General features: G+C 40.1%; 1 protein-coding gene across 4 annotated transcripts in view; it reads left to right on the top strand.

The window, feature by feature from the left end:
- The first annotated feature begins 7,402 nt into the window (after positions 1–7,402).
- The window catches only part of SEC24B (SEC24 homolog B, COPII coat complex component), a 99,638-nt gene continuing 79,475 nt past the window's right edge, over positions 7,403–27,565 (top strand). Inside the window, exon 1 of one of the 4 annotated variants that reach the window (XM_043570676.1) lies at positions 7,403–8,033. In XM_043570676.1, coding sequence (XP_043426611.1) covers positions 7,907–8,033 — 127 coding nt within the window. In that variant the 5' untranslated portion in view covers positions 7,403–7,906. The remainder of the gene's footprint in view (positions 8,034–27,565) is intronic. The other 3 variants (XM_043570694.1, XM_043570704.1, XM_043570685.1) reach the window with 3 other exon arrangements.

The following is a 27,565-nucleotide window of genomic DNA, read 5'->3' as shown; positions in this document are numbered from 1 at the left end:
TTTGTCCTTGGTCTGGCATCTGAAGCAAAGACTTACCACTCTTCAGAAGAAAGCTCTCTAATATTTTAGGAAGTTTACCATTTTCCCATGAATTTATCTTCTCTAGTCCACCCCCTCCTCCCATACTCTTGCACATTTTTATATGTCAAGCTCTTTAAAAACTTGCCATCATAGTGATTGTTAAAAAGTGTATCCTAACCGAATTAGTATGTTCGACATTTTTAATCTGGCATGTTTCAAAGAGAATTGTATTCACACAATTGATTTTTCTAATGTAATTGAAGTTCTTCCTTTCAACTAGAAAAAAAAAAATGAACTAAACCTGTAATATAGAAACACCAGGCATCCGGGAGCCTGGGTGGCTCAGTCGGTTAAGTGTTTCACTGTTGGTTTCAGCTCAGGTCATGATCTCACAGTTTCATGAGTTCAAGCCCCACATGAGGCTCGGTGTGACAGTGTCGAGCCTACTTGGGATTCTCTATCTCCCTCTCTCTCTCTCTCTCTCTCTCTGCTCCTCCCCCACTTGCACTCTGTCTCTCTTAAAATAAATAAACTTTAAAAAAAAGGAAAAGAAACACCCCTTCTTATGATGTTTTAACTCAGACAGCTCCATAAATAAAAATCTACCTTCTGGAGCAACACTGTATCAATTTTGCCTGCTTCCAGCAGATGGCACTGAAGATTGTGCACAGTAATTTTTGCCAAGGGTAGCACTTCCCAGTCCCTTCCTGGCTTAGCCCAGATAGAAAATAAGAATATTTCTGTGAGGTAAACACACAGGGAAGTTGCAGCCCAAGGAGACTAGGCTGGGGATCACCTGAAAGCCCCCTCAGGACAATCCTCCAATGTCTGAAGAGGATTGATATTTGGCACATCTTTTAATGCATTGCAGCCCACAGCGTCCCCTGGTACTTTGGTTGGGAAATTCTGACCCAGGTCATCTTCTTATTAATTTGGAACCTATAATGAGTTTACATTTTTATTTTTTTTAATTTTATTAGTGTTTGTTTATTTTGAGAGAGAACACACATGTGAGAGCAGGGGAGGGGGCAGAGAGAGAGAGAGAGAGAGAGAGAGAGAGAGAGAGAATCCCAAGCAGGCTCCATGCTGTCACCACAGAGCCTGATCTGGGGCTCAATCCCACAAACTGTGAGATCCTGAACCAAACCCAAGAATCAGACACTCAGTTGACTGAGCTACCCAGGTGCCCAGAGTTTACATTTTTAAAGTGTACTTTACAAATATTAATCCCAACATTTTTTTTAAGTTTATTTATTTATTTTGAAAGAGAAAGTGAGCACAAGCAGGGGAGTGGCAGAGAGAGAAGGAGAGAGAATCCCAAGCAGGCTCCTTGCTGTCAGCACACACCCCGATGCAGGGGCTCAGTCCCACCAATGGTGAGATCATGATCTGAGCTGAAAGCAAGAGTCAGACGCTTAACCGACTGAGTCACACACATGCCCCAAATCTCTACATTTATGTCAGTGAGAGAGCAGTGAAAATGTTGACAGTATTTAGAATAAGAATTTAACATAGAAGAGGTTTAAGGGGCGCCTGGGTGGCGCAGTCGGTTAAGCGTCCGACTTCAGCCAGGTCACGATCTTGCGGTCTGTGAGTTCGAGCCCCGCGTCGGGCTCTGGGCTGATGGCTCAGAGCCTGGAACCTGCTTCTGATTCTGTGTCTCCCTCTCTCTCTGCCCCTCCCCCGTTCATGCTCTGTCTCTCTCTGTCCCAAAAAATAAATAAATGTTGAAAAAAAAAATTAAAAATAAAAAAGAGGTTTAAGAATGGAAACTCATAATAATTAAATATACAGTGAATTGGGACAAACCACTTGAAAGTAGGAGCAATTCTGAAGGGCAAACAGTGAACTCATGCCTTTACAAAAATGCCATTTGTTATGGACTGAATGTTGCCCCACTCCAAATGTATATGCTGAAGCACTAACCCCCATGTAACTGTATTGGAGCTAGGTCTTTAATGAGGAGGTGATTAAGGTTAAATGAGACCAGAATGGTGGAGATCAGATCTGATAGAACTGGCTCCCTTATGCAAAGAGACACCAGAGACATAGCTCTCCGTGTTATGTGAGGACGTAGAGAGATGGCCAGGTTCCGCAAGCCAGGAAGAGAGCTCTCGCCAGAACCTTCCCATGTTGCCACCCTGAGCTTGGACTTTCAGCCCCCAGAAGTGTGGGAAATAAATTTCTGTTATTCAAGCCACCCAGTCTATTGTATTTTGTTATGGCAGCCTGAGTCAATACAACATTTTTCTACAACAATAATCAGCAAGAGGAAAAATAATGACCCAAATGTTGAATATGTGGTGAGATGATCAGTGTCAACATCGGGCACCCATCAACCCAGCAGGAGCGGGTTCAGTATCTTAAAGGCATAAGAAAGTACTGCCGCTGTAGGAAGCCAGGGTAATACCAGGCCCAGTTTAATCTGTACCACATCAACAGGAGTGGGACCAGGGAGGCCTACACTGCAGCTGCTAAGTAGTTCCCTTGTCATCCGGGCAGGGCATTTCTTCCCTCAATGGACTTTCAAATGTAATTGAAACGATGCCCTTTGGAACCCTGCTACTCAACGTGTGGGTCATGGACCAGCAGCAGCAGCAGCAGCAGCAGCACCTGGGAGCTTATTAGAAATGCAGAATCTCAAGACATCCCCAAATCCACTAAATCAGAAAACTGCATTTTAGAAGATCCTCAAGTGATTCGTAGGCACATCGAAGTTCGAGAGGCACCACTTTACAACTTGCTACCAGTAAAAAGAAAAGAGTAAGCTTGGTTCTAAAGCTTCAAAGAACTGGCTCTTTCTGTTTGGTGAATATGCATATGGGGCCTAGGAGGGTAAACTCTTCTACTTACTCTGGACTTGTGAATATTAGAACAATGGGGCTTTAGAAGCCTAAGCTGATCATATGTACAAGAGTTTCTAAGGTTCTAAAAATAGGTTGTGTATCCCTGCTGTCTCCTGAATGTGTGTGTGTGTGTGTGTGTGTGTGTGTGTGTGTGTGGCAAGAGAGAAAGAGAAATGTCCTAGAGATTTCAAGTTGTATAGTAGATGCTCAGTAAATGGGAATTCCATTCGTTCAATTCCCTTCAGAATACGAGGTTAGAAATTCTCAGATGGCAGAGTTGTGGGCTATGTTTATCATATTCCCAGTGGAATATACAGGGTTGTTCATTTTAACTAATTGCTTCAGACTGCTGTGCATTTTCGGTTCTTCCATTTTGCCAATTTTCTTGTCTTTCCTGTATTTATTCTGGCCACTGATAACGATTGCTACTCTCAATATGCCCATATCAACAGTACCTCCCCCGCCCCATCTTGTGATTCATTGTTTCTAACTTGCTATGGGCTGGATAAGCAGATAGCTACAGAAATTATAGTACTATATATCTGAAGTAATAGCCAAATCTTCTAAGTAAGAACTTGACAGAATTTTCTGCATGCAGTTTTGTGCACAAGTTGACTGTATGGTAATTATTTGCCTAATAATCCCCATCTTTTTTTTTTCTTTTAGGATCTTAGCTGTGTCTTAGATATTTGAGACTTACGTGATAATTAAATGACATAAACATAAGCAATCACATAATATAAACGTCAGTGAAACTGTTTCTTCCCATCACAGTATAAGTGGTAGAACTCAATTTAGAATGCCATAATAAAAAGAAAAAATAAAGATTCACAAGGAACAGAAAAAAATAATAGAGCAAGTTTATAGGGAAAAAAAATCAAGAAATTCCAATATAAAAAAGTAAGAATAGGGGCGCCTGGGTGGCGCAGTCGGTTAAGCGTCCGACTTCAGCCAGGTCACGATCTCCAGGTCCGTGAGTTCGAGCCCCGCGTCAGGCTCTGGGCTGATGACTCGGAGCCTGGAGCCTGTTTCCGATTCTGTGTCTCCCTCTCTCTCTGCCCCTCCCCCATTCGTGCTCTGTCTCTCTCTGTCCCAAAAATAAATAAAAACGTTAAAAAAAAATTAAAAAAAAAAGTAAGAATATATGTAAAAGATCCTGCATAAAATATTTGGGAACAGATTATATCTTATTCATCTGTCCATTGCCAATACCAGCTGTAGAAAGCCAGGGAAGTGCCAGACCCAGTTTAATCTGTACCACATCAATACAAGTGGAGCCAGGTAGGACTACACTGTAGCTGCTAAGTAGTTCCCTTGGTATCATCCAAGCAGGGTATTTCTTTCCCCAGTGAACTTGCAAATGTAATAGAAAGATGCCCTTTGGAACCTTGCTACTCAAAGTGTGGGCCTACTAAAAATGCAATAAATGTGTAAATAGATCAGATAAAGAAGGAGAAAGAAGAAAATTGTTTTTCCTATTGAGAGAGAGACACCCCATAGGGAATGCTACTAAAAGAGAAAAGGTATGGGGCACCTGGGTGGCTCAGTTGTTTAAGCATCTGACCCTCAATCTCTGCTCAGGTCATGATCTCACAGTTTCTGAGATCGAGCCCCGCGTGGGCCTCTGTGCTGACAGCACAGAGCCTGCTTGGGATTCTGTCTCTCTCTCTCCTGCCCTCTGCCCCTCCCTCACTCATGTTTGCACATGCACTGTCTCTCAAAATAAGTAAATAAACATTACAAAAAACACAAGAGAGAAAAAAAGGTGTTCCACAAAGGTCAGACATGATTTAAAAACTAGAGAATAAAAAAACCTGCCTGAGGATGGGAAGCCAGGCTACAGCAGAGAAAGGACTGCACTAGCATCTTCTGAGATCCACATAGGTCTTTAGTTGTGAAGTCTCCTGCAACTTCTGTTATAAAGAATGTAAGTCCCGAGTTAGGGGTGACAAATAGTGGCACATGTGTCAGAATCTAACACTCAGCAAAAATTTCCCTCCTGTACCTGCAGAAGGGCTTAATTTCAATTACAGCACTCTCCCACTGAACACAGACTTGGAGGTCAGCATTTGCTTCAACACTGCCTATGGATCAGAATCGACACAGGCACTACCATATTTGGCATTTCTGGCACTGTCATCACACATCTAAAAACGATCACTTTTAATGACTGGCAAAAAAATTGAAGAGACGTCCTGAAGAAAAGGAGCATTACCTCCCAATGTGAAAAAAAACAATGAACCAAGTCACCTTAACTTTGCTATTCAAAAGCGGTGGTTCTCATATTTTCCTACGTGTTCAGAATCACCAGGAGAGTTTGCTGTTGGGGCCCACGTCCAGTGTTCAGTAGGTCTTAGGTGGGACCTGTTAATTTGCATTTCAAACATTTTGAGATCCACCATTCTAAAGAATACTGGAATACATTTTAAATATGCAAAACTGAAAATCCTTTGACAAGCAAAACAGTGTATCATAATTAGCATAGCTTTATGAAGAAAAATGTAAATGAACCCAGCATAGCTTGTAGTGAATGGAGTAAAGATTTTGGAGCTAAATAGACCTTGGTTTGATCTCTGGTTCTGCTATTTACAGGTTCATGACTTTTGCTAATACTGAACTCTAGAAGTCTTAGTTTCCTCTGGTAAAATGGGGATAAGAAAAATATCCCGTAGAGTTATTGTGTTATTGTGAAGACTAAATGGAAATATATATATATATATATATATATATATCCACATATATACACATCTCAAGTGACTAGTACAGTGCCTGGCACATGGTAAGCATTCATTCACTCATTCAAGCCTTTATCCTTTTCTTCACTGATAGCTGTCATGGAACTTAAAGCAAGAGAGCAAAATAACACATTTTCATAAAGTTGGTAGGATCTGGAGCACCTGGGTGACTCAGTCAGTTAAGCATCTGACTCTTAATTTCAGCTCAGGTCATGATTTCAGGGTCATGAGATCAAATTTTGCCTCAGGCTCTGTATTGTCAGTGCAGATTCTCTCTCCCTTTTTCTCTGCTCCTCCCTTGCCCTTACGCTCTCTCTTTCTAATAAATAAACATTTAAAAAAAAGTTGTAGGATCTGACATGCAAAAGATTCTTATAACCATGCTAGAAAATAGAAAATACTATGGTAAATTAGTGGACAAGAGGAAGCAGCTCAGATGATAAAGATTGTGGGGAAGATTGCTGAAACATGGTCCCAGTCCTCCTCTTTAGGAGTCTCCCCTAAAACAGATAGGGCTTGCCTTCATTACATATACCTCTGATTAAAGGAAGATACATTCAGGGGCAAAATGCCAATTGCCTAGTGATTCCCTTACCCTCATAATGGTAGCCCTTAATCCAGCGTTTTTGTTTTTGTTTTTGTTTTCAAAGAACTCCTGGGAAGCCTTGGAACCTGTAACCATGTAATCTCCTTGATAAAGCAAAGTGTGATTTTTGCTCATGCAGGGCTTAGGTTTCTGTGGAAAAGCTGGGAATGCTGTGGAAAAGAGCTTGCCACTTCTATGTGGAGCATGACGTCTCTTTGAAAACCCTAAAACTCAAAAGTACTTATCCAACTACTGCAATCCTATTTGTAGTCCATTTGATGCATTAAAGCACCAAATACCATTAATTCATGGGAACAACAAAAGGGAAGCTTTGCATTATTCTAGATCACACTACATGATTTCCATAATTATTCGATAAATTAGACTTATCACTCCAGAAATATCTTGCTACATCCCATTTCAAATTCAATGTTTCTGAACAATTTCACTTTTTTTAATTGTTATTTATTTTGAGAGAGAGAGAAAGCACGAGTGGGGGAGGGGGAGAGAGAGAGAGAGAGAGAGAGAGAGAGAGAGAGAGAGAGAATCCCCAGCAGGCTACCCCAGGGCTAGATCTCAGGAACCTTGAGATCATGACCTGAGCATAAATCAAGAGTCAGAGGCTTAACCCACCGAGGGCTTAACCATCAGGTGCCCTTGAGCAATTTCATTTCTAATAAAGATGGTAGCACACTAAGGGTTCTAAGACGGAAAAATGACTTGGGTAATAAAGTCCAAGATTTGCTTGCCAGTTAGCCTGCTGGCATAGGCCAGGGATTCAAAGATTTCAAGGTATATAATGCAGGCGGAGTTTCTGCTTTGGATGCTATAGCTTCTCATCTAAACATCAACAGAATGATGCAACTCTTGGCAAAAATGAGGAAGATAAAAGTTTGTCTTCCAGTTTCTCTTGCTCTATTTCCTCCTTCCCCTTCCCTAGATTTAAGTTAGTGGGAAAAGTTTAGAATAACGCACTTATTTCGATCCTTGTGTTTATCAAAGAGAAATGTTTCCTCTTCCTTTGCTGAGGATTACAATTTCCTACAGACAGGGACCCTGAATGCCGTATTTCCTTTAGAATTAACATTGAGAGGGAAAATTTCAAGATGAAAAACCAAAAGTGAATCCACGGTTCCCGTTCAGGAGGAAGGGTGGGTGGGGTCAGGCCAGTGCGGCGTGGCCCTGAGCTCCGGATGTCACCCCGAGGCTAGGGTGCGGCGCGGATTCCCCTCCCAACCCCGCGGGGCCAGGCTCGCCGCGCGCGCAGCCTCCGCACAGATGGGAGTCCTACCGGGGCCCATCCCTTCCCTCTCAAAGCGACCGGGGCTCCGCCGGTGCCGGAGCAGTTTAGTCGCCAGGCTGGCGGGGAGGCCGCGGCCCCGGACCCCGCCTCGAGCCTGAGCTTGCCGGGCTTCGACCTGCAGGGGGCGTTGCGTCGGCGGCCCAAGGCCTCGGTGCGGGGAGCCACCCGAGTCGGGAGCCCCGCACTCAGGGTTTGGGGCGCGCAGCACGGCCCGACGAGGCGGGCCAGGGGCCCGGCACCTGCGTCCGCAGAGCGGGTCTCCCTGGTGGAGTGCCGACACCCGGCCGCGGTCCCGGGCGACTCCCTCGGTGACGCCAGGCGCGTTCCTTCCTCTTCCTTTCGCCTCTCCGGCCCCGCCTTCCCTTCCCTCCGCCCACCTCCCTGAAGCGGAGCCGCCGCCGCCAGCAGCGCCGTCATGTCGGCCCCCGCCGAATCCCCTCATCCGGCCGCCAGCGCCCGAATCCCGCCCAAGCTTGGAGGAGCCGCAGCCTCAGGAGCCGCCGCGCCCGCCGGCCCGGGCCAGGCGCCGCACCAGCAGAACGGTGAGGCGGGCGGCCCCTGCGGAGCGCGGGGCCTAGCGCCGGCGGGGCAGCCTGGGCGGCCACTCGGGGCGGGCTGGACCGGGCCGGGCCGTGAGGGGCGTCGGGGCGGGGGCGGAGGCGGGTTGGGGCGCGGAGCCGAGGCCGCGGGCGGAGGCCGCGTGGGGGGCGGACTTGGGGGGGGGGGGACGCGTGGTACGGAGGGGGGGAGGGGCGCCCTGGCGCGGGGGCGGGGGCCGACCTGGGAAAGCTGGGGCCGGGGCTGTTTACGTAATGTGACCCTAGGCCGGAAAGCGGCCGGGGTTAGTGGGGACGGTGGAAAAGGAGGGGCCCAGGTGCAGTTTAAAAACCCTCTTATCCAGCCTGAGCGCAGGCGAGTTGCCCGGAGCGACCCTTTCTCCGGCGAAAAGCCGAGGCCGCAGAGTGCGTGGTCTGGAGAAAACTGGTGTAGCCATGGAACTGCATGGATTGTGCCCTTCCCGAGTCGGGAAAATTGCTTTGGTTTCTGCGGCCCAGCGAGCCCGCTGCCTTGTAGGGAACTTAAGTTAGCGCTCAAGTTTGTAGACAAAAGGGTGTAAATATGCAACATAAGAGTAACCGTAACCCTGACCCAATTCGGCCTCAGGATCTGTCATTGCCGCTGCGGCTGCTGCTCTAGCGTTTGGAGTTTGCTTGTCGCGTTGTAAAGGGAGCAGGTGTCAAACGGATTTAAACGAATACCTTTAGATCTGGGTGGCTTTTTTCCCCTCAGCTTCACTTTCAGAAATCAAAAAGCGTGCCAGAGTTGGCCCTGCTTTGAGGAAAGAAAGGCCTTCGTACAGGCAGCAGCCTGTGCAACTTGAAAGCCGCTTTCATGCTAAGGTCGTAGGCTTTTAGTATGCAGGAGATTCAAGTGAAAAATAATCATTTCTGGGGTATTCATTACCTAATCTTGAGATTTGAATGTTTGTGGATGGAGCCACGGTAGGAGGAACTCATGTTACAGACTTGATAGTATTTTAGATGAGAACTCTTGGAAGTAATGGAATACTTCAGAAAAAGTGCCCTGTGTTCATAAGAGAACAAAACTACACTAGTACACTGTACTAATACACTAGTACAAACGACTTTTGGATGGACCTGTTTTGTACAATTTGCTAATGAAAATTCATTGGGTTATGTCAGTTCAGCCAATATCTAGTTTTTACAGCTTATGCTTTTCTAACATGAAGATTACCGTGTATCCTGACAATCAGTGGTTGATGTCTTAGGCTTAGTATCCTTTGGATCAACCATACTTGGCAATATTATATGCTTCCAATGGTCATTGTTTGCTGTCGTGGGTTTGAACGTGAACATTGTTGTAGGTTTTGTGTTCCTGTCCTGAACGTACATAAAGATATTTGTGAGCAGTTTTTTTTCTTGTGAACTTAATATAAATTGTTGTTTTTGTTTTGTTTTTGAACAGTTTTGTGTGTGAAGGAACTAGCACATGGCCATTTAAGAAGGGATCCCAAGTCTTTTAGAATATTGTAAACCCATGTTTAACAGTGATCCAAGGATTGCCTTTTCTTGATTCTGTGTAACATCATTACTGTTAGTGAATTATTTTTAAAGTGGGAGATATTGATCTTAGCCTTATAAGTTTTGTGAATGCTCAAGAAATGCCAGAATATCAATTGTAATGAGTGTAGTAAGAACGTTAGAAGCCAGATACGGATGATGCTTTGTTTCTACCATTTAGCATAATTCATTAAAGCATTTGTGGAATGTTTAATACTTGGGTACTCAAGATTAGCCTAGTGGAAAGTGAATCATTGCCTTTGTCCTAAATTCACCTGTATTTTGGTGACATTCGACTTGGTGGTGACCTTGAGGGATTTGACAGGTATCGATAGGAAGGCAAGACTGTCTTGAGTCAGAGGTTACAGCATGGACAAAAGTCTCAAATTGTGGAAGTGCACGGCATGTTTAGAAGAGAAGCTGTCAAGAGACAAGAAGTGGTAATAGGGAGAACCCAAATAGGGTAATAGGGAGAACCCAAAGTACTGAAGCTGAAAAGGATACTTAAAAAGGGGTCAGGTTGCAGAAAGGCCTTGAGTATCATTGCCAAAGAATTTGGAAATTAAGATAAAAAACTAGGCTAAGAGAGGAAATGGTAATAGTTCTCATCACAAGAAAAGAAAATCTGTAACTATGTATGGTGACAGATGTTAACCACTTATTGTAGTGATCATTTTGCAGTTTATACAAATACTGAATCATTCTGTTAGTCTACCGGAAACTAATAGAGCATGTGTCCATTATACTTCAAAAAAATAAAGTAAAATAAAAAACTACAGTCAATTTTTTGTTGTTTTGGTGGAAGGAAGTAGCTTAAGTAGAGAAGTAGCAACATCAAATCTGTTTTTGTCTTTTTTTGCTAATCTTAGAAAAAAACAATTTTTGCTACATTGTTTTGGCATTTGTAGATAAAGATTAAGCAATCCTTTGGGGTTTTGGTTCATTCTTTAGCCCTGCATGAAATAGTTTTCCTTTTAATTTGTCTGTATGGAATTCTAGGCATGATGAAAAAGAAACATGTCAGAAGTATGAGGATAGAACATTACAGGAGACAGAATTGTTAAACTGGAATGGTATCTATAGATCACTTATTTAGTGGTTATCCAACCTTTTTAAAAAACATATTTATTGCTCTGAAGGAAATAGTGGATAGACCACTGATGGAAAAATCAGACAAAAGCAGAGCCGTTAGGATTAAAATAGAGGTGGATATTGAGATGTTTTTGTAGTGCAGCCTGAACAACACCTAGTCCACTTCCCTAATTGTACAGAGGAAATTGAGATCTGGAAGGGTTAAGTGGGTATGTTTTTCACCAATTCCTGTGTAAACTTGGTGAGGGTAGCAGTTTTGTCTCCCTCATCACTGCTGTATATATTCAGGCCCTGGAACAAATAATGGGTATTCAGTAAACATTAGTTAAATCAACTCCAATTCAGTCTTCCTAATTCCAAGTCCAGTTCTCTTTCTATTAAGAGACTGTAAAGAGTTTCTTTTTCAGAGACTTTTTTTTTTTTTTTTTTTTTTGAAAGGGTAGGAAATAGGCAGAAAACTGAGTCTATCACTTTTGCTTTCTGGGTTTAACTGTTCACATGCTCTTTCCCACTTAACTTGAATATAATAGTTCGACTTGAACTTGTGACATACTTGTCTTACACTTCCTTTTGTGGACTTGGATTTCTGTACTTCAGTTTTTCACTGATCAGCATATAGGCTTTTAGAATTATTTGTATTTCCATATGAGATGTTAGTTGAATATTTTTCAACTTTTACTCTGCCTTTTCAGAGTCTTTCCAAAGTCTAGTCCTCAAAACCTGAAAGACTGGGTGAAATAATAATCCTGGCAATAATGATGGGGTAACTCCAAAATTTCTCCCAACTGACCTACATTGAAAGGGGTAATTCAAAAGTTTTTTTTGAGGGCAGGTACCCGGATTTAAGAGTAAACCACTGCTGTTTAGTTCTACTTTGGGGAAGCAAATGGTGCTCATTTTCAAATGAAAATGTGTTTTCTTTCTTCCATATGCCTTTATTAGGAATGATACTGCTGGCAGTTTTATCATTTCAATTGCTAATAATGTGAGAAAGAGGAGATAGTAATGGGAATTATTGGACTCCATAATGGCATAAGCATACCGTTCACTCAGCAGTACTATCTGGTCAGTTATAGGAAACCCTTCAACTTTGAGAGCACATGCAAAATTTAAAATGATATAAAGCTCCCTAGTGTGTCTGAAGAAAGTTCTTTTTGATCAGAGCAGCATCTGTGTCTCAGGTTTCTACTCTTTATAGCTCAGCAGAAACATCAGGTCCTCTGGTAAAGATATTGGTATGGCACAATGTAACCATCTGGATACATAATTTCTTTCTAAACTGATTAATAGATAAGGATCTTAAAAATTATTCCTTATATAAACAGGTGTCTTTTATGTGGGTTTAAATTTTATTTTTCGTTGCTGTATGTATTGCATTAGTTATTTGCAGTGTCTTTTCATTCCCACTGCAGTCCCTCCTCTCAGGTTTCTGAGATTATATCTGTAATGATTTTTGTAAACCACATTCATTGCCACTGATTATAGCATTTGAGCTAACTTCATCTTTCTAATTATCTGTAAACCCTGAAGTATTAGATCCTTAAAAACATTGAAATCGAACAGATTTTTGAGCCAGTCTTCAGTGGACTTTCCTAGAAATGAGACCCTCATCTTAGCAATGCACGTCAGAGCAGATCATGTTATATTCAGCCCTGGGAAAGCCACTCTTTCCAGTAGGCTAAGCATACTCAGAATTGCAGAAGGTGTGGGATAGTAAAAAGTCGTTGGCTTTGATACAGCTCAGGGTTTTGTAGAGATAATTACTTAACATCTCTGAGTTTCAGGGGATAATAATACCTTTCTTCTAGAGTTGTAGAGAGAGTTTTATTAAATGAGTTACTATTTTTAAAGTACCTGGTGCTTAGCGAAATGAGATATTTAGCAAATGAGAGTCCCCTTCATTCCGTTTCCTTCAGAACACCAGGATATAAATTCTTTGGATGGCAGAGACTGTATGAGTTTTCCTCATCATATTCTGCAGTAGGCACTCAACTGAGTAAGTGAACTTGGCTTCATATTCATTATTATTTTTGAAGACTGACCCCTGAAAGGATCTGTGTATGGCCAGCTCTCTCTTAAGGCTCAATCACTGTTTCAGTCTTTTTATTATTTTCTTACACTGCTCAGCCAGGCCTTCTTTCCTCCAACAGATCTACTCTTGAAAGGTTTCCTTTAATAGGCCATCTACCTCAGCTAGCTGGCTGCAGGAAGGTGGATTTAATTGGTGCTGAAAGCTGCTTGTGATAGGAACTGAGGAAAAGCAAGAGGAAATAGGGAGGCTAGAGGGAGTAGTAAAATGCTTCGCTTAGCCAAGCAAATGGCCAAGTCTTAACTTGCTTGTTTTTCTCAGTATTTCTGAGAAACAGGTATTGTGAAATGAGCTTTGGAACCTGCAATGCCTAGCTTCTTCACTATTTATCAACTGTTTGAATCTGTATACATTAGTGACCTTTCATATCCCCATTTGTCTGTAAAATGACAGTAGTGACACTTCACAGGATTGTTGTGAGAATTATATAAGATGATGTAGAGAAAAGTAATGTGCCTGGCATAGAGTAGGTTCTCAACTGGTATCGGTTTTCTTTTGGTCCCTTTACTCTTAGTACTCATTATTGTGGCAGCCAAAGAGGGGAACTGATGTACTTAATGCAGTAAGATTTCATCCAAATGGTTACATAGGCCATGTCTGTGTAGACTGTCAGCCAGCAGTGACTGGGTCAGTTACTTTTGTAGCTATTAGCCTTCCATTAGAAAAGAGTAAACCAAGGTATACAGATGTGATTGGAATTACTCATTTTCTAAATCACTGGGGTTTCTAATTGCAGATTTCTGTAGGGGTGTGTGTGTCTTTATGTTTTTTATGTTTCTAAAAAAATTTTATTTTAGCAACATTATTGATACTCTATTGTCAGGAATCATATATTCAAAATATTTAACAATCAGTGCTACATACACTGACGATGGAATGGATACTAGCCTTGATGCTAGAGCAGGATGGTGTTCATGAGGTCTTGAAGGTCTGGGGCAAGGAAACAGCATTGTGGGATACAACAGGGAAGCAGGGTCGGGGCTGTGTGACTATTTACTAGCTGGTTCAGAAGTACTATAATATTTTAATAAGAATGGTTAAAATGCATGAGTGGCTGAATATTGACCTATTTCTTGGTAGTTTGGTGATGGATAAATGATGTTCTTATATCCTTATATCTGATTGTGCCCCTCACGTTAGTATGAATGTATCTTTATCAGATAGAGGAGCTTATATTTTGCTGACCTTGAGATTGTTTATAAGATAATGAAAAACCTGAATCTGACTTCTAAAATATATTGAAATTTGATTCAGGAAAAGACTAATGAAACAAAGACTCTCGATATTTAAAACGTTACTTTTTTGGCAAGGAAGAGGATGAGAAAACTCATTTATTTAAAGAGAGCTTATGATTAATTTTTTTGTATAGTGACTAGACATCCGTAAAATATTTACCTTGTAAATTTGGATTCTTGTGTCTGGTTTGCTTACAGCAAGAATAGAATCAATTTTCCTTTGGTGGGAATCTAGTGTCTGGAAGGAGATTATGTCCCTGAGGCAGATGTATCATTTGGATAGATCTGGTGATAATTTAGTCTTGCCAAGAAGGACGTAGATGCTTATGGAAAACCAGAGGCCAGGAGCGCCTGGCTGGCCCAGTTGGTGAAACATGAGACTCTTGATCTCAGGGTTGTAAATTTGCACCCCAGGTTTGGTGTAGAGATTACTTAAAAATAAAATCTTTAAAATTTTATTTATCTTGTGATGATGTAGTCTTGCCAAGGAGAGCATAGATGCTTATAGAAAATCAAAGACTAGGGCGCCCGGCTGGCTCAGTTGGTGGATCATAAGACTCTTGATCTCAGGGTTGTGAGTTCGAGCCCCAGGTTTGGTGTAGAGATTATTTAAAAATAAAACCTTTAAAAGAGAAAACCAGAGACTGTATCTAACTGGTATATGATGATATCAGTCAGGTTGACCAGCTGAGCAGCTCCATTAAAAGGTATATAGACTGGGGTGCCTGGGTGGCTCAGGCAGTTAAGTGTCCAACTCTTGCTTTTGGCTCTTGGTCATGATCTCACAGTTTGTGAGTTTGAGTCCTGCATCATGCTCTGCACTGACAGTGCAGAACCTGCTTGGGATTCTCTCTCTCTCTCTCTCTCTCTCTCTCTCTCTCTCTCTGTGCCCATCCCCTGCTCACATTCTCTCAAAATAAATAAGAAACTAAAATTTAAAAAAAGGTATATAGACTATTTCTTAAAAATCTTTTGTTTACTTCTCAGGTCAGATAGGTACCAGTGAGTAGATAATGTGTTAGAATATATGTTCTTCTTTTATGCAGACATACCTCACTTGAGGCTAAGAATGTAGAAACTTTTCAGAGATTGTATGTGACCTGAACTTCCGTGTTTTCAGTGATTTATTTGTTGATGCTCTTTTTGTGAGTCACTGTGTTAGGTTATTTGGTGGATGTAGTAAAATTATTTTATTTCATTGGTTCTAAGACACTTTTGTTTCACATTTTTATCTCTGAATTTGGGGGGCATCTTAGAATTGGTGGAATTTTAAAATTTGTTTTACTGAAGTGATAGAAGTCATGATATAGTTGCGTGAAAACCTGCCATTAACAGCTGATGCAGTGAGCTGAATAATGGCCCCCTAGTATGTTTCCGTCCTAATTTTTGAAACCTTTGCAGCTGTGATTAAGAGTTGGGGATATTATCTTGGATCTGAGTGGGCCTGATATAATCACAACATCTGATTAGAGGGGACCTGGAGGAGTCAGCATCTAGAGGTGGGAGTAGTGTGCTTTGAAGATGGAAGAAAGGGCCATAAGCCAAGGAATGCAGGTGGCCACTAGAAGCTGAAAAAGGCAAGGAAATGGATTCCCTTCTTGGAGCCTCAGAAGGAACCATGTCTGCCCATGATCCTTTGACCTTAGCCCAGTGAACTGATTTTGGACTTCTGACCTCTAGAACTGTAAAATAATAAATTTGTGGTGTTTTAAGCCAGTTTGTGGTAATTCATTACAATAGCAGTAGAAGCTAATGCACCTGGTGAGTGTAAAAAGCAGCAGTATCAAAACACCTTAGATGTAATTAAATACTGTATATTATTACTTTCCTTTCGTTTCAAAGGCTGTTCTTCCATTTGAACTAATATAGCTATATTATCTATAATATAGATCTATATATAATATAGATCAAAAAACTTAGATACATGCATTTGTTCTTGTACTAGAGTATAATTTGCTTTATGTAGCGAAAGCTCTTAAAGTTTTGTGTTCTCTTTACTTCCGTAGTCCTTCTTGATACATTGTGATGAGAGAAATGTCTGATACAGAAGTGTTTGATGATTATTTACTAGGCTTAATTTTTTCCCCAAAATGTAGGAATGATTTCCATGAGCCAGGCATTATGCTAAGCTTTAGGAATATGATAGAGCTGGGACCCAACTAGACTCAAATTTTTCACTTAGAGAGTTTACAGTTAGACAATTACAGTACCATGTGAAAAGTACTGTCATTGTGGTCCAAGATGCTGTAGATGCACCATTAAGTAGGCATTCACTTGCAGGGTTAGCAGATGTTTTCTGGAGGAAGAGTTGAACTGAGATCCGAAGAATTAGAGTTGGTCAGATGAAGGGGTAAGAGAGGATTTTTGATGGTTCCAGGTGGAGGGAAGAGCCTGTGTGAAGGGTCAGAGATGAGCAAGCGTGGCTTGAGAAAAATTTAGTATGGTCAACGTGTGTATGGATCAGTGATTCTTGGCCTTTTCATACTCATGGCTACCTTAGTGCTAAAGTTTTAGTTGGTGGCATTCTTGAAGAAATTAAACTTTGGACACTTCTAATTAAAAAAAAGCAGGGGCATCTAGGTTGGTTAAGTGTCGGACTTCGGCTCAGGTAATGATCTCACAGTTTGTAAGTTTGAGCCCTGTTTGGGGCTCTGTGCTGACAGCTCAGAGCCCCCAGCTTCCTTTGGATTCTTTGTCTCCCTTTCTCTCTGACCCTCCCCCACTCTCACTCTGTCTCTCTCTCTCTCTCAGAAATAAACATTAAAAAATTTTTATTAGAAAAAAGCAAATTTCAGAAAAATATCACATATTTATTTGATCCCCTTTACAAGGAAGGCAGCGTACCTATATTCTGCCCTAACCAACCTTTTCGATGGCCTTTTGAAGCAAAGCTCTAGCACAGTCTTTCCTTATGTTGTGCTCTGGCTTTGCTCTCTACCAGGTCATCATTCTATATCACTTCAACATAATGATAGGCACCTTTAGTGTAGCAAAATTTCATTTTCTTTATTGACCAGACCTCAGTAGACCCATGTGAATGCTTTGAATATAGCGGTATATTAAGGCACACCTGCTGAAAATCACAGTGAGAAGGAGTGGTGAGTGATAAAGTAGAAGTGAGCAGCAGTCAGGTCGTGCAGGGCCTTTGCATTCATTTTCTCTTTGCTGCTGCAACAAATTACCACAAATTGGCAGCATAAAATAACATGAATTCATCATCCGTAGGTTAAAAGTCTAACAAGGCTAAAATCAAGATCAGTAGGGCTGAATACCCTCCTAGAGACTGTGGGAGAGAATCCATTTATTTGCCTTTTCCTGCTTTTAGAGGTGCCCACATTCCTTGGTTCATGGTCCCCTCTGTCTGCCTTCAGAGCTGGCAATATCTGGCTTCATCTCTGAAGAGTCTTCTGTAGTCACTTCTCCCTGCCTCTCCTCTGCCTCCCTCTTGTACTTTTAATTTTAAGGACTCTTGTGATTACACTGAGCTCATCTGGATAATCGAAGCTTTTCTCCCTATTTTAAGGTCAGATGATTAGCAGTCCTAATACAATCTGCAATGTCAGCTCCCTTTTGCCGTATAAGCTGTCATATTTACATGTTCCGGTGATTAGGTCATGGACATTTGGGGTCAGGGAGAGATTGCTGTGCTTTCCACTGTCTTATAGACCATATTAAAGGATTTGAACTTTTTATTAATGGCAAGAAAAACCATTAGAGGGGGGCCTGGTGGCTCTGTCGGTTAAGCCTCTGACTCTTGATTTCGACTCAGATTTCAGCACAGAGCCTGCTTGGCTTCTTCTCTTTCTGTCCTTCTTCCCCATCTCTTTCAAAATAAATAAACATTTTAAAAAATTAGAAAGCTTTAAACAAAGAAATAACATAATCAGATTTGATTTTTAGGAAAATCACTCTGGTTCTGTATGGTGCAGTCATTTGTCTAAAAAATAGTGTCATACAGTCAATTTAGTAAGTCATTTCCAGCACTTTTTCCCTTTGATGTTGTAAAAACTTATTTTGCAGTAATTTTAGATTTGTGGAAGTGATGCAAAGATAGTACAGAATGCAGTGTTCTTCACTCAGCTTCCTCTAAAGTCTTAACATCTTCCAAAACCATGGTACCTTTATCAAAACTAGAAAATTAACATTGCTGACATACCATATTAGCTAAACTATAGATTTTACTTAGGAGCGCCTGGGTGGCTCAGTCGGTTAAGCATCCGACATTGGCTCAGCATGATCTCTCTCTCAGTTTGTGGTTTCGAGCCCCACGTTGGGTTCTGTACTGACAGCTCAGAGCCTGGAGCCTGCTTCAAAATCTGTGTCTCCCTCTCTCTGCCCCTCCCTCACATGTGCTCTGTCCCTCTCTCTCAAAAATATAAACTTCAAAAAATTTTTTTGAAAACTATAGATTTTATTTCTATTTTCCCACTGTTTTTTTTTTTCCCTGTTCCTGAATACAGTTCAGGCTATCATACTGCTTTAAGTGTCATGTCTCCTTAGTCTCCTCTGATCTGTGACAGTTTCTTAGCCTTTTTGTTTGTTTTTTAGGACTTTGACAGGACTGGTTAATTATTTTGTAGACAGTTCCTCACTTTGCTGATGCTTTCTCATGATTAAGTGAGGGTGAATTCTTAAGACTGTCAGTTTACTGGGGCACGTGGGTGGCTTAGTCAGTTAAGCATCTGACTTCAGCTCACATCATGATCTCATGGTTTGTGAGTTCAAGCCCGTGTCTGACTCTTTGCTGACAACGCAGAGCTTTGGACTCTCTCTCTGTCCCTCCTCTGCTCATTCTCTCTCCCTCTCGCTTTCTCTGAAAAGTAAATAAACTTTAAAAAAAATAATTTATGACTTTTTAGAAAGAATACCACAGAGGTGAAGTGCCCTTCTTATCACATTGTATTAGGGATCAGATGATATCAACTTGTTTTATTACTGGTCATGTTAACCTTGGGCACTTGATTGAAGGAATGTCTTAGCCCAGTCAAAATGTCATAGACTGTGTGGCTTAAACCGTAGCCATTTATTTTCTCACAGTGTTGGAGTCCAGAAGTCTGAGATTAGAGTGACAGCATAGTTGGGTTCTGGTGAAGACCCTCTTCCTTGCTGTTGTGCTTACATGGCTTTTCTGCATGCATGTGGAGAGAGAGGGATTTCTTCTTCTTACAAGAAAACTAATTCCATCATGAGAGTCCTTCCTACCATTGTGACCTAATCTAAACCTAATTACCTCCCAAAGACCCCATCTTACGACCATCGAATTGGGGTTAGAGCTTCAACATATGTATTTGGGGTGTGTGTGTGTGCATAACTATTTCTGTAAGGAAGACACCCCTTTTCTCCCATTTTGAAATGTATGCAGTCATTTATTTATATCATTATAGACTCATGAATATTTACTTTATTCTTTGGATTATAATCTAGAACTATCATTATTTATATTTGTTGCTCGAGTTGTTTTGAGTTTTGGCCACTGGGAACTCTTTCAGGTTGGCTCCAGTGTCCCTTTACCTCCATCCTTTTGTCTTTTGACTGCTTCCTTACTTTCTGACACTACAAGGTACTCTACTCTGCACTTGCCCTATCCCAACACTGGAATGAGTCCTTTGTCCAAGGAGCCCTAGTTCCTTTTGTTGGGGCATGGTTTTTAGGAACCAAGACCTGGGCCCTGGAGGTGCTCATAGCTACTGGGGTGTCACTGCTTATAGGCTTTCTCAGTAGACAGAGTTAGGAGATATTTATGTATATACTTAATTATGTATGTAAACATCTCTATAATTACATCTGTGCCTAATCATCTGTGTATATATTACCTAAGTATCCTTCACTCAGGTTATCATACATGTAATGCAGTTAGACTGATCTGTCACAGTCTTCATTCTGTCCTAGATTATCTTGACATTCTGGATGTTGTTTTACAATTTACAGATGGTAAAACTTGCTTTTGTTCTTTGTGGTGTACAGCTCTATGAGTTTTGGCAAATCCGTGCAGTCAAGTATCTACCACCACCGCAGTATCATAGAGAACAGTTCCATTACTATAAAAAATGTCTTCATGTAGTCACCTGGTAATCATCATCTCTTCCTCCACCAGCCCTGACAACCATTGCTCTGTTCTACATTTCTGTCATTCTGCTTTTCCAGAATGTCATATAAATAGAGCCATAAAATATGTCTCTTGGGTCTGGTTTCTTTCACTGAGTTACATTCATTTCTGCTGTTGCATGAATCGGTTGTCTGTTCCCTTTTATTGCTGTGTACTTTTCTATGGTATGTGTATACTAGGATTGTTTAACCATCCTCTGTTGTTGAATATCTTGGTTGTTTCTAGTTCTTGGTGATTGTGAATAAAGCTGCTGTAAACATTCATATACTAGTTTTTGTGTGAACGCAGGTTTTCTGCTCACATAGGTAAATATGTGGGAGTAGCACTGCTGGGTCGAATGGTAACTACAGTTGACCCTGAACAACTCAGGATTGAACTGCATGAATCCACTTATATGCAGATTTTTTTCTATAAATACAGTAAAGTACTCTTAGTGTGACCTCTTCCTTAAGATTTTCTTAGTAACACTTTGTTTTCTATACCTTACTTCATTGTAAGAATACAGTATATAGTACGTATAACATATAAAACATGTGTTAAGCAACTGTTTATGTTATCGGTAAGGCCTCCAGTCAATAGTAGGCTATTAGTAGTTAAGTTTTAGGGAAGTCAAAAGTTATCCTTACTTTCAGCTGCACAGGGAGTTCATGCCCCTAACCTCTGCATTGTTCAAGGGTCAGCTGTATATATTTAACTTTACTAGGACTTGCCAAACTGTTTTCCAAGGTGGCAAAATAGTACTATTTTCTGTTCCCTCCAGCAATGAGTGAGAATTCCTTTTGCACCACATCTTTCCCAACATTTGATATTTTTATTTTTTTGTTGTTGTTTTAGTCATTACAGTGGCTATGTAGTGATATTTCATGGTTTAATTTGCATTTCCCTAATGATTTATGATGAGCAGCTTAATGTTTATTGCCATCCATATATCTTCTTTGGTGATTATTTTCAGACCTTTTACCAGTTTTTTTGGTTGGGTTGTCTGTTTTCTTACCGTTGGATTTGAAGAATTCTTAATAAATTCTGGATATGAGGCTTTTATTAGGCATGTGATTTGTAAATATTCTCTCCTCATCCATAGCTTTCTTATAATTCTCTTGGTGCTTTTTGTAGAGTAAAATTTTTAATTTGATGAAGTCTCTTTTCTCAATATTTTCTGTTCCTGATCATGCTTTTTAGTGTCATAGGTTAAGAACTTATTGCTAATCTCATATTTATCTATATATTCTAAATTTTCTCCTAGAAGTTTTCAAATTTTACATTTAGATCTGTGATTCATTTTGACTTAAGTTTTGAGACCTTAGACGTGTTGAGGTTCATTTTTTTTTGAGGTTCATTTTTTGAATGTGGACTATGACAGCACCATTTGTTGAAAAGATTATCTTTACTTCATTGAATTGCCTTGACATCTTCGTCAAAAATCTGTTGGCTTATGTTTTTGTGGCTCTATTTCTAGATTTTTTATTATGTTCTGTGTATCTGTCCTTTCTCTGGTACCACACTTTCTTGATTATTGTAGCATATAAAGCAACCCTTGAAATTGGGTAATGTGAGTCCTCCAAATGTTCTTTGTCAAAGTTTTTGGTTTTTTGGTGTTTTAGTACCTTTGCCTTTCCATAGAAATTTCAGAATCAGCTTGTTGATATTTATTAAAAAACTATTGGTATTTTTATTGGCATTGCATCAAACCTAAAGATAAAAACTGAGATAATTTATATCTTAATTGCAAGTCTTCCAGCCCACAAACATGGTATATTAGTCCTCCCATTTATGTAAAGAAATCCTTGATTTCTTTCATCAGTGTTTTGTCATTTTCAGCATATAGATCCTTTACATATTTTATTAGACTTATATTTTAAGTACTTCTTTGTGATATTATAAATAGTATTTATTTATGTATTTGTTTATTTTGAGAGAGAGCATGCACACGTACTTGAGCAGGGGAGGGGCAGAGAGAGAGGGAGAGAATCCACGCAGACAGCACAGAGCCTGATTCTGTGCCACAAACCAGGATATCATGACCTGAGCCAAAGTCAAGAGTTGGACATTCAACCGACTGAGCCATTTAGATGCTTGGTTTTGTTTTTTATTTTAATTTTAAATCCTATTTGTTCATTATTGTTTTGAGGAATGCATTTGACTCTTACATGTTGACCTTGTATCTTGTGACTTTGATAAACTCGCTTATTTTCTTTCTTTCTTTTTTAAAGATTCTTCAGATTTTTCTACACAGTCCTGTCATTCTGCAAATATAGTTTTATTCTTTTCCAATCTGTATGCCATTTCTTTGTCTTTTTTTTTTTTTTTTTTCGTTTTTAAAGTATCTAGTAAATCCTGAACATTGTTGAATAAGGGAATGGCTTTTATTTTTTTACTATGAGTGCATGGTAGTGAAGAATACAGTACTTACTAGAGTTGCTTGGTGCCACTGCTTTACTTTATGCCACAGGGCCAGTATGGTACCCATCATTGCTTCTGTGCCATTAGTACAAATGTCAACACAGCAAAGAAGGCAAATACCATTTTAGTACTCTTATGAACATAGTTTCTAACTATGGATCCCCCCATGAGTCTCCAGTATTACCAGGGTTCTGTGTACTACACTTTGAGAACTGCTGTTCTATATCCTTACTGTACAAGTTTCCCAGGTCTGCTGTAACAAAATCCTACCAACTGGGTGGCTTAAAACAGAAATTTGTTCTCTCCCGGTCCTGGAGACGGTCCTGGAGACTGGAAGTCTGAAGTTAAGGTGTTGCCAAGGCCATATTCTCTCTGTAGACTCTAGGGGAGAATCTTTTTCTTGCCTCTTCTAACTTTTGTTTGACAGTTGACGTTCCTTGTGGCTGCATCACTCTGCTTTACCTTCTCATTGCCTTTTCTTCAATGTGTATATCTTCTATTTATGTGCATCTTATAAAGTTACATGTGGTTGCGTTTAGGACCCACTTAATCTCAAGACCCTTAACTTAATCTTGTCTTTTGTCATAAAATGTAATAGTTATTCTTTTCCCTATAAGATCATTTTCACACATTCTGGGGATTAGGATGTGGATATATCTTTTGGGAGGCCGTTGTTCAACCTTATTGTTTACATAAATGTTAGACTGCTGCATCTTGTTCCACAGGTTTCTTAAATTTTCCTTTTCTTATGTTTTCTCTGTTTTTAATTACATCATTTTATTTATTTATTACTATTTTGTTTCAACTAAGCTCTACACCCAATGTGGGACTTGAACTCACAACCCCGAGATCAAGAGTCACGTATGCTGACTGAGCCACCCAGGTGCCTCAAATTTGGATCACTTTATTGACCAGTCTTTAGATTCATTGATTCTTTCTTCCACTATGCTGTTGAGGCTATCTAGTATATTTATTTCAGCTTTATTCTGAATATTTTCATTTTCAAAATAGTTTTCATTTCTCATTTTATATTAGTTCAGTTACTGATTTTTTTTTCAATTCTTTGAATATATTTTCTTCCTTCTTTTGAACATATTTACAGTAGCTGCTTTAAAACCTTTGTCTGCTAAATTCAACTTCTGGGACAACTTTGATTCTGGTCTCTGCTGGGTTTTTTACTGGGCATCTCGATGTTTCTCCTGTGTCTGTCTATACAGTTAGGCTGCTAACTAGGGACTTTGCCCAACTATTGTAACTGATAGGAAATTACTTTCAGAAGAGTAAAATGAATGAACACACAGACTTAACCTACAAATATATTTATTATCATATTGTTTAATAGTTTTAAAATATGGAAAACAACCTAAATGGCTATTAATAGAGAAGTGATTAAAATATGGTAAATCTATGTAATGGTATGTTATAATTCTATGTAATTATATAGATTCTAATTTATAGATTCTATGAATCTATGTAATGGTATGTTATAATGGTATGTTATAATGTAAATGTATGTTATAATTCTACTTTTGCTTAACTAAATTAGATATATCCTAAAAGAAATTAGTGGGTAGTTATACATCAGAATACTAATAGCAGTTATCTCAGGTAGTAAGATAATGGATGATATTTTGTTTGATAATTTTCTGTACTCCTTTTTGCAATTATTGTATATCACATTTGTAATAAGAAAAATACTCCTAGAGTTATTTTTCAAAATTTTGACTATCTACCTATATAAGTAATTTATCCTTTCATCCACAACCTTTGTCTCTCTCCATTTTAGTAGTTGTAAAATACCAGCAGTCTTTTATATGCTACAGAACCATTTTGAATTCACAAAGAAAGATGCACATCTAAATAATCCCAGAAAACCAGTTATTTCTCTTTTTTTTTAATTAGTAGCATTAATGAAATTTGGTAGTACCTAAAAATACTTTTGTAATTAATATTTCTACTGATGTCCAATTTAAATGTTTAGGCCTAGGGGCGCCTGGGTGGCTCAGTCGGGTAAGCGTCCGACTTCAGCTCAGGTCATGATCTCACAGTCCGTGAGTTCAAGCCCGTGTTGGGCTCTGTGCTGACAGCTCAGAGCCTGGAGCCTGCTTCAGATTCTGTGTCTCCCTGTCTTTCTGCCCCTCCCCTGCTCATGCTCTGTCTCAAAAATAAATAAAAACATTAAAAAAATAAATATTTAAGCCTAGGTTGAAAGCATTCCATATATGCTGACATTAATTCACCTTTTCTCTTTGTATTTTTCTGTCTTATAGTTGTATTCAGTAGGAGTCTTATGCAATCTGCATATGTAATTTTAAATTGTCTGGAAGTCATATTAAAATAGCTGAAATAAGTACAATTTCAGTTTATCCAGTTATCACAATATATAAAAGGTTGTTACTTTCACATGTGTTCATGTTCAGTATTAAAAAGTTACTGAGAGGGGTACCCTGGGTGGCTCAGCTGGTTAAGCATCCAACTCTTAATCTTGCTCAGGTGGATGATCTCACAGTTCATGAGATCCAGCCCTGAGCTGGTCTGACAGCACGGAGCCTGCTTGGGATTCATTCATTCTCTCTCTCTCTCTCTCTCTCTCTCTCTCTCATATACTCACTCTATCAAAAAAATAAACAAACTTTAAAAAGATAAAAAATTAAAAGTTACTGAGCTATCTTTTTTCATATCATTTCTTTAAAATTGAGTGTGTGTTTTATACTTTTTTTTTTTACAAAGGTTTTTGTTTTTTTTTAATGTTTTATTTACTTTTAAGACAGAGACAGAGCATGAGTGGGGATGGGGCAGAGAGAGAGGGAGACACAGAATCCGAAGCAGGCTCCAGGTTCTGAGCTGTGAGCACAGAGCCCAACGTGGGGCTCGAATCCAAGAACTGTGAGATCATAACCTGAGCTGAAATTGGACGCTTAACCAGCTGAACCACCCACGTGCCCCTGAGTGTGTGTTTTATACTTAAAGCACCTTCAATTCAGATTAGCTATGTTCTCGTACTCGATAACCATGTGTCGCTAGTGGCTACCATATGGGGTAATGCAGGTCTGTCACATGTGCCTATGATTCCCTTTCAGCCCTTAGGGTTTTTTTTTCATTCTTTCCTAGTGTACCTGATTCAACTCTTTTTCTATATTTTACATAAGCTTTACAGCTCTCAAGTAATATGTTATCTACAAAGGAACTATTTTTCTAATGGAATAGGACAACTTAGTGCATTCTGTACATATGTACACATAATTATGTTTAACTGATTTAAAGATAACATGTTCTTTTGTAAGAATTATTGAAACTGTGATGTCTGGACTTTTAAGAATATAGTACATTTTTATGTTAAGTAAAGTTGGGTGTAGTTCAGTTTTAGAATCTGGATTCTGAATTTTTAAAAATAGTAATTAGTTGCTGTGTCAGTTGCTATTGCTGTATAACAAATTATTCCAAAACTTAACAGTCGAAAACAACTATTTTATTATGCTCACAGATTTTGTTGATCAGGAATTTGCACAGGGCAGAGTCAGGATGGCTTTTCTCTGCTCTATGATATCTAGGGCCTCAGCTTGGAAGACTCAAAGGTGTTTTGATGACTGGAGTTTAGAATGATCTGGAAGGCTCATTTATTCACATGTCTGGCACCTGGGCTAGAATGACTCAAAAACTTGGGAGTTCAAACCTGGGTGCCTAAATGTGACCTCTCCATGTGGTTTGACTCCCCCAGACCATGGCAGCTGTGGAATAACTGGACTTCCTGCGCAGCTAGCTACTCAGGGGTCCACATGCACATGTTCCTTCAAACAACGTAGAAACTGAATTGTCTCTGATCAAGCAGGGAAGTCACATGGCTTCGTTTCTGCATTCTTTATTGGTGGAAGCTATTAAAAGCCTGCTCGAATTCAAAGGAAGTAGACAGATTTCACCCTTTAATCAGAATAGTATCAAAGAATTTCGGGACCACGTTTTAAAACTGCCACAGGGGGCGCCTGGGTGGCGCAGTCGGTTAAGCTTCCGACTTCAACCAGGTCACGATCTCGCGGTCCGTGAGTTCGAGCCCCGCGTCAGGCTCTGGGCTGATGGCTCGGAGCCTGGAGCCTGTTTCCGATTCTGTGTCTCCCTCTCTCTCTGCCCCTCCCCCGTTCATGCTCTGTCTCTCTCTGTCCCAAAAATAAATAAACGTTGAAAAAAGAAAAAAAAAATTTAAAACTGCCACAGTTGCTGAGGGAATTATAGGAAATACAGGCAAATGCAAATGCTAATACTACTGAAATTTCGATAATTTACAGATTTTGTTAAAAATAAAAGAGCATAGGTGTGTGTAACCTCTGTATTTGTAATATTTGTCAGGTTCAGTTTTTAGTATGTGTAGAAGAAATTAAACTTTAATATTAGTTTTGGTATTATATCCTACTACAGTTAGTAGAATTATCTAATACATTTTAAAGTTGAAGAGGAACGCCTGGGTGGCTCAGTGAGTTAAGCGTCTGACTTCAGGTAATGATCTCGCTGTTCATGAGTTCAAGCCCGGTATCAGGCTCTGTGCTGACAAGGCAGCTCAGAGCCTGGAGCCTGCTTCAGATTCTGTGTCTCCTTCTCTCTCTGCCCCTCCCCTGCTCATGCTCTGTCTCTTTCTCTCTCTCAAAAATAATAAAAACATTTAAAAAATAAATTTGAAGAAAATACTCTCTCTCTCAAAAAAATAAGTAAATAAATTTTTTTAAAAAGGGCACCTGGGTGGCTCAGTTGGTTAAGCGTCCAACTCTTGATTTCAAGGTCATGATTTCATAGTTCATGACTTAGAGACCCACATCCGGCTCTGTGTTGATATTGATAGTGTAAGGCCTGCTTGGGATTCTCTGTCTCTCTCTCTCTCTCTCTCTCTCTCTCTCTCTCTCTCTCCCCCCCCCTCTCTCCCCCTCTCTCTCCCTCTCTCCCCCTCTGTCCTCCTCTCTCTCTCTCTCTCTCCCTCTCCTCCTTTCCCCCCCCTCCCTCCCCACCCAGTTCTTCCCCCCACTTATGCGTGCTCACACTCTAAATAAATAATTAAAATTGAAGAAAATGTGTTAGGTCACAGTAA

The sequence above is a fragment of the Prionailurus bengalensis genome, chromosome B1 (genome assembly GCF_016509475.1).
Source record: "Prionailurus bengalensis isolate Pbe53 chromosome B1, Fcat_Pben_1.1_paternal_pri, whole genome shotgun sequence".
Taxonomy (NCBI): domain Eukaryota; kingdom Metazoa; phylum Chordata; class Mammalia; order Carnivora; family Felidae; genus Prionailurus; species Prionailurus bengalensis.
This window is presented reverse-complemented; position numbering and strand designations above follow the sequence as displayed.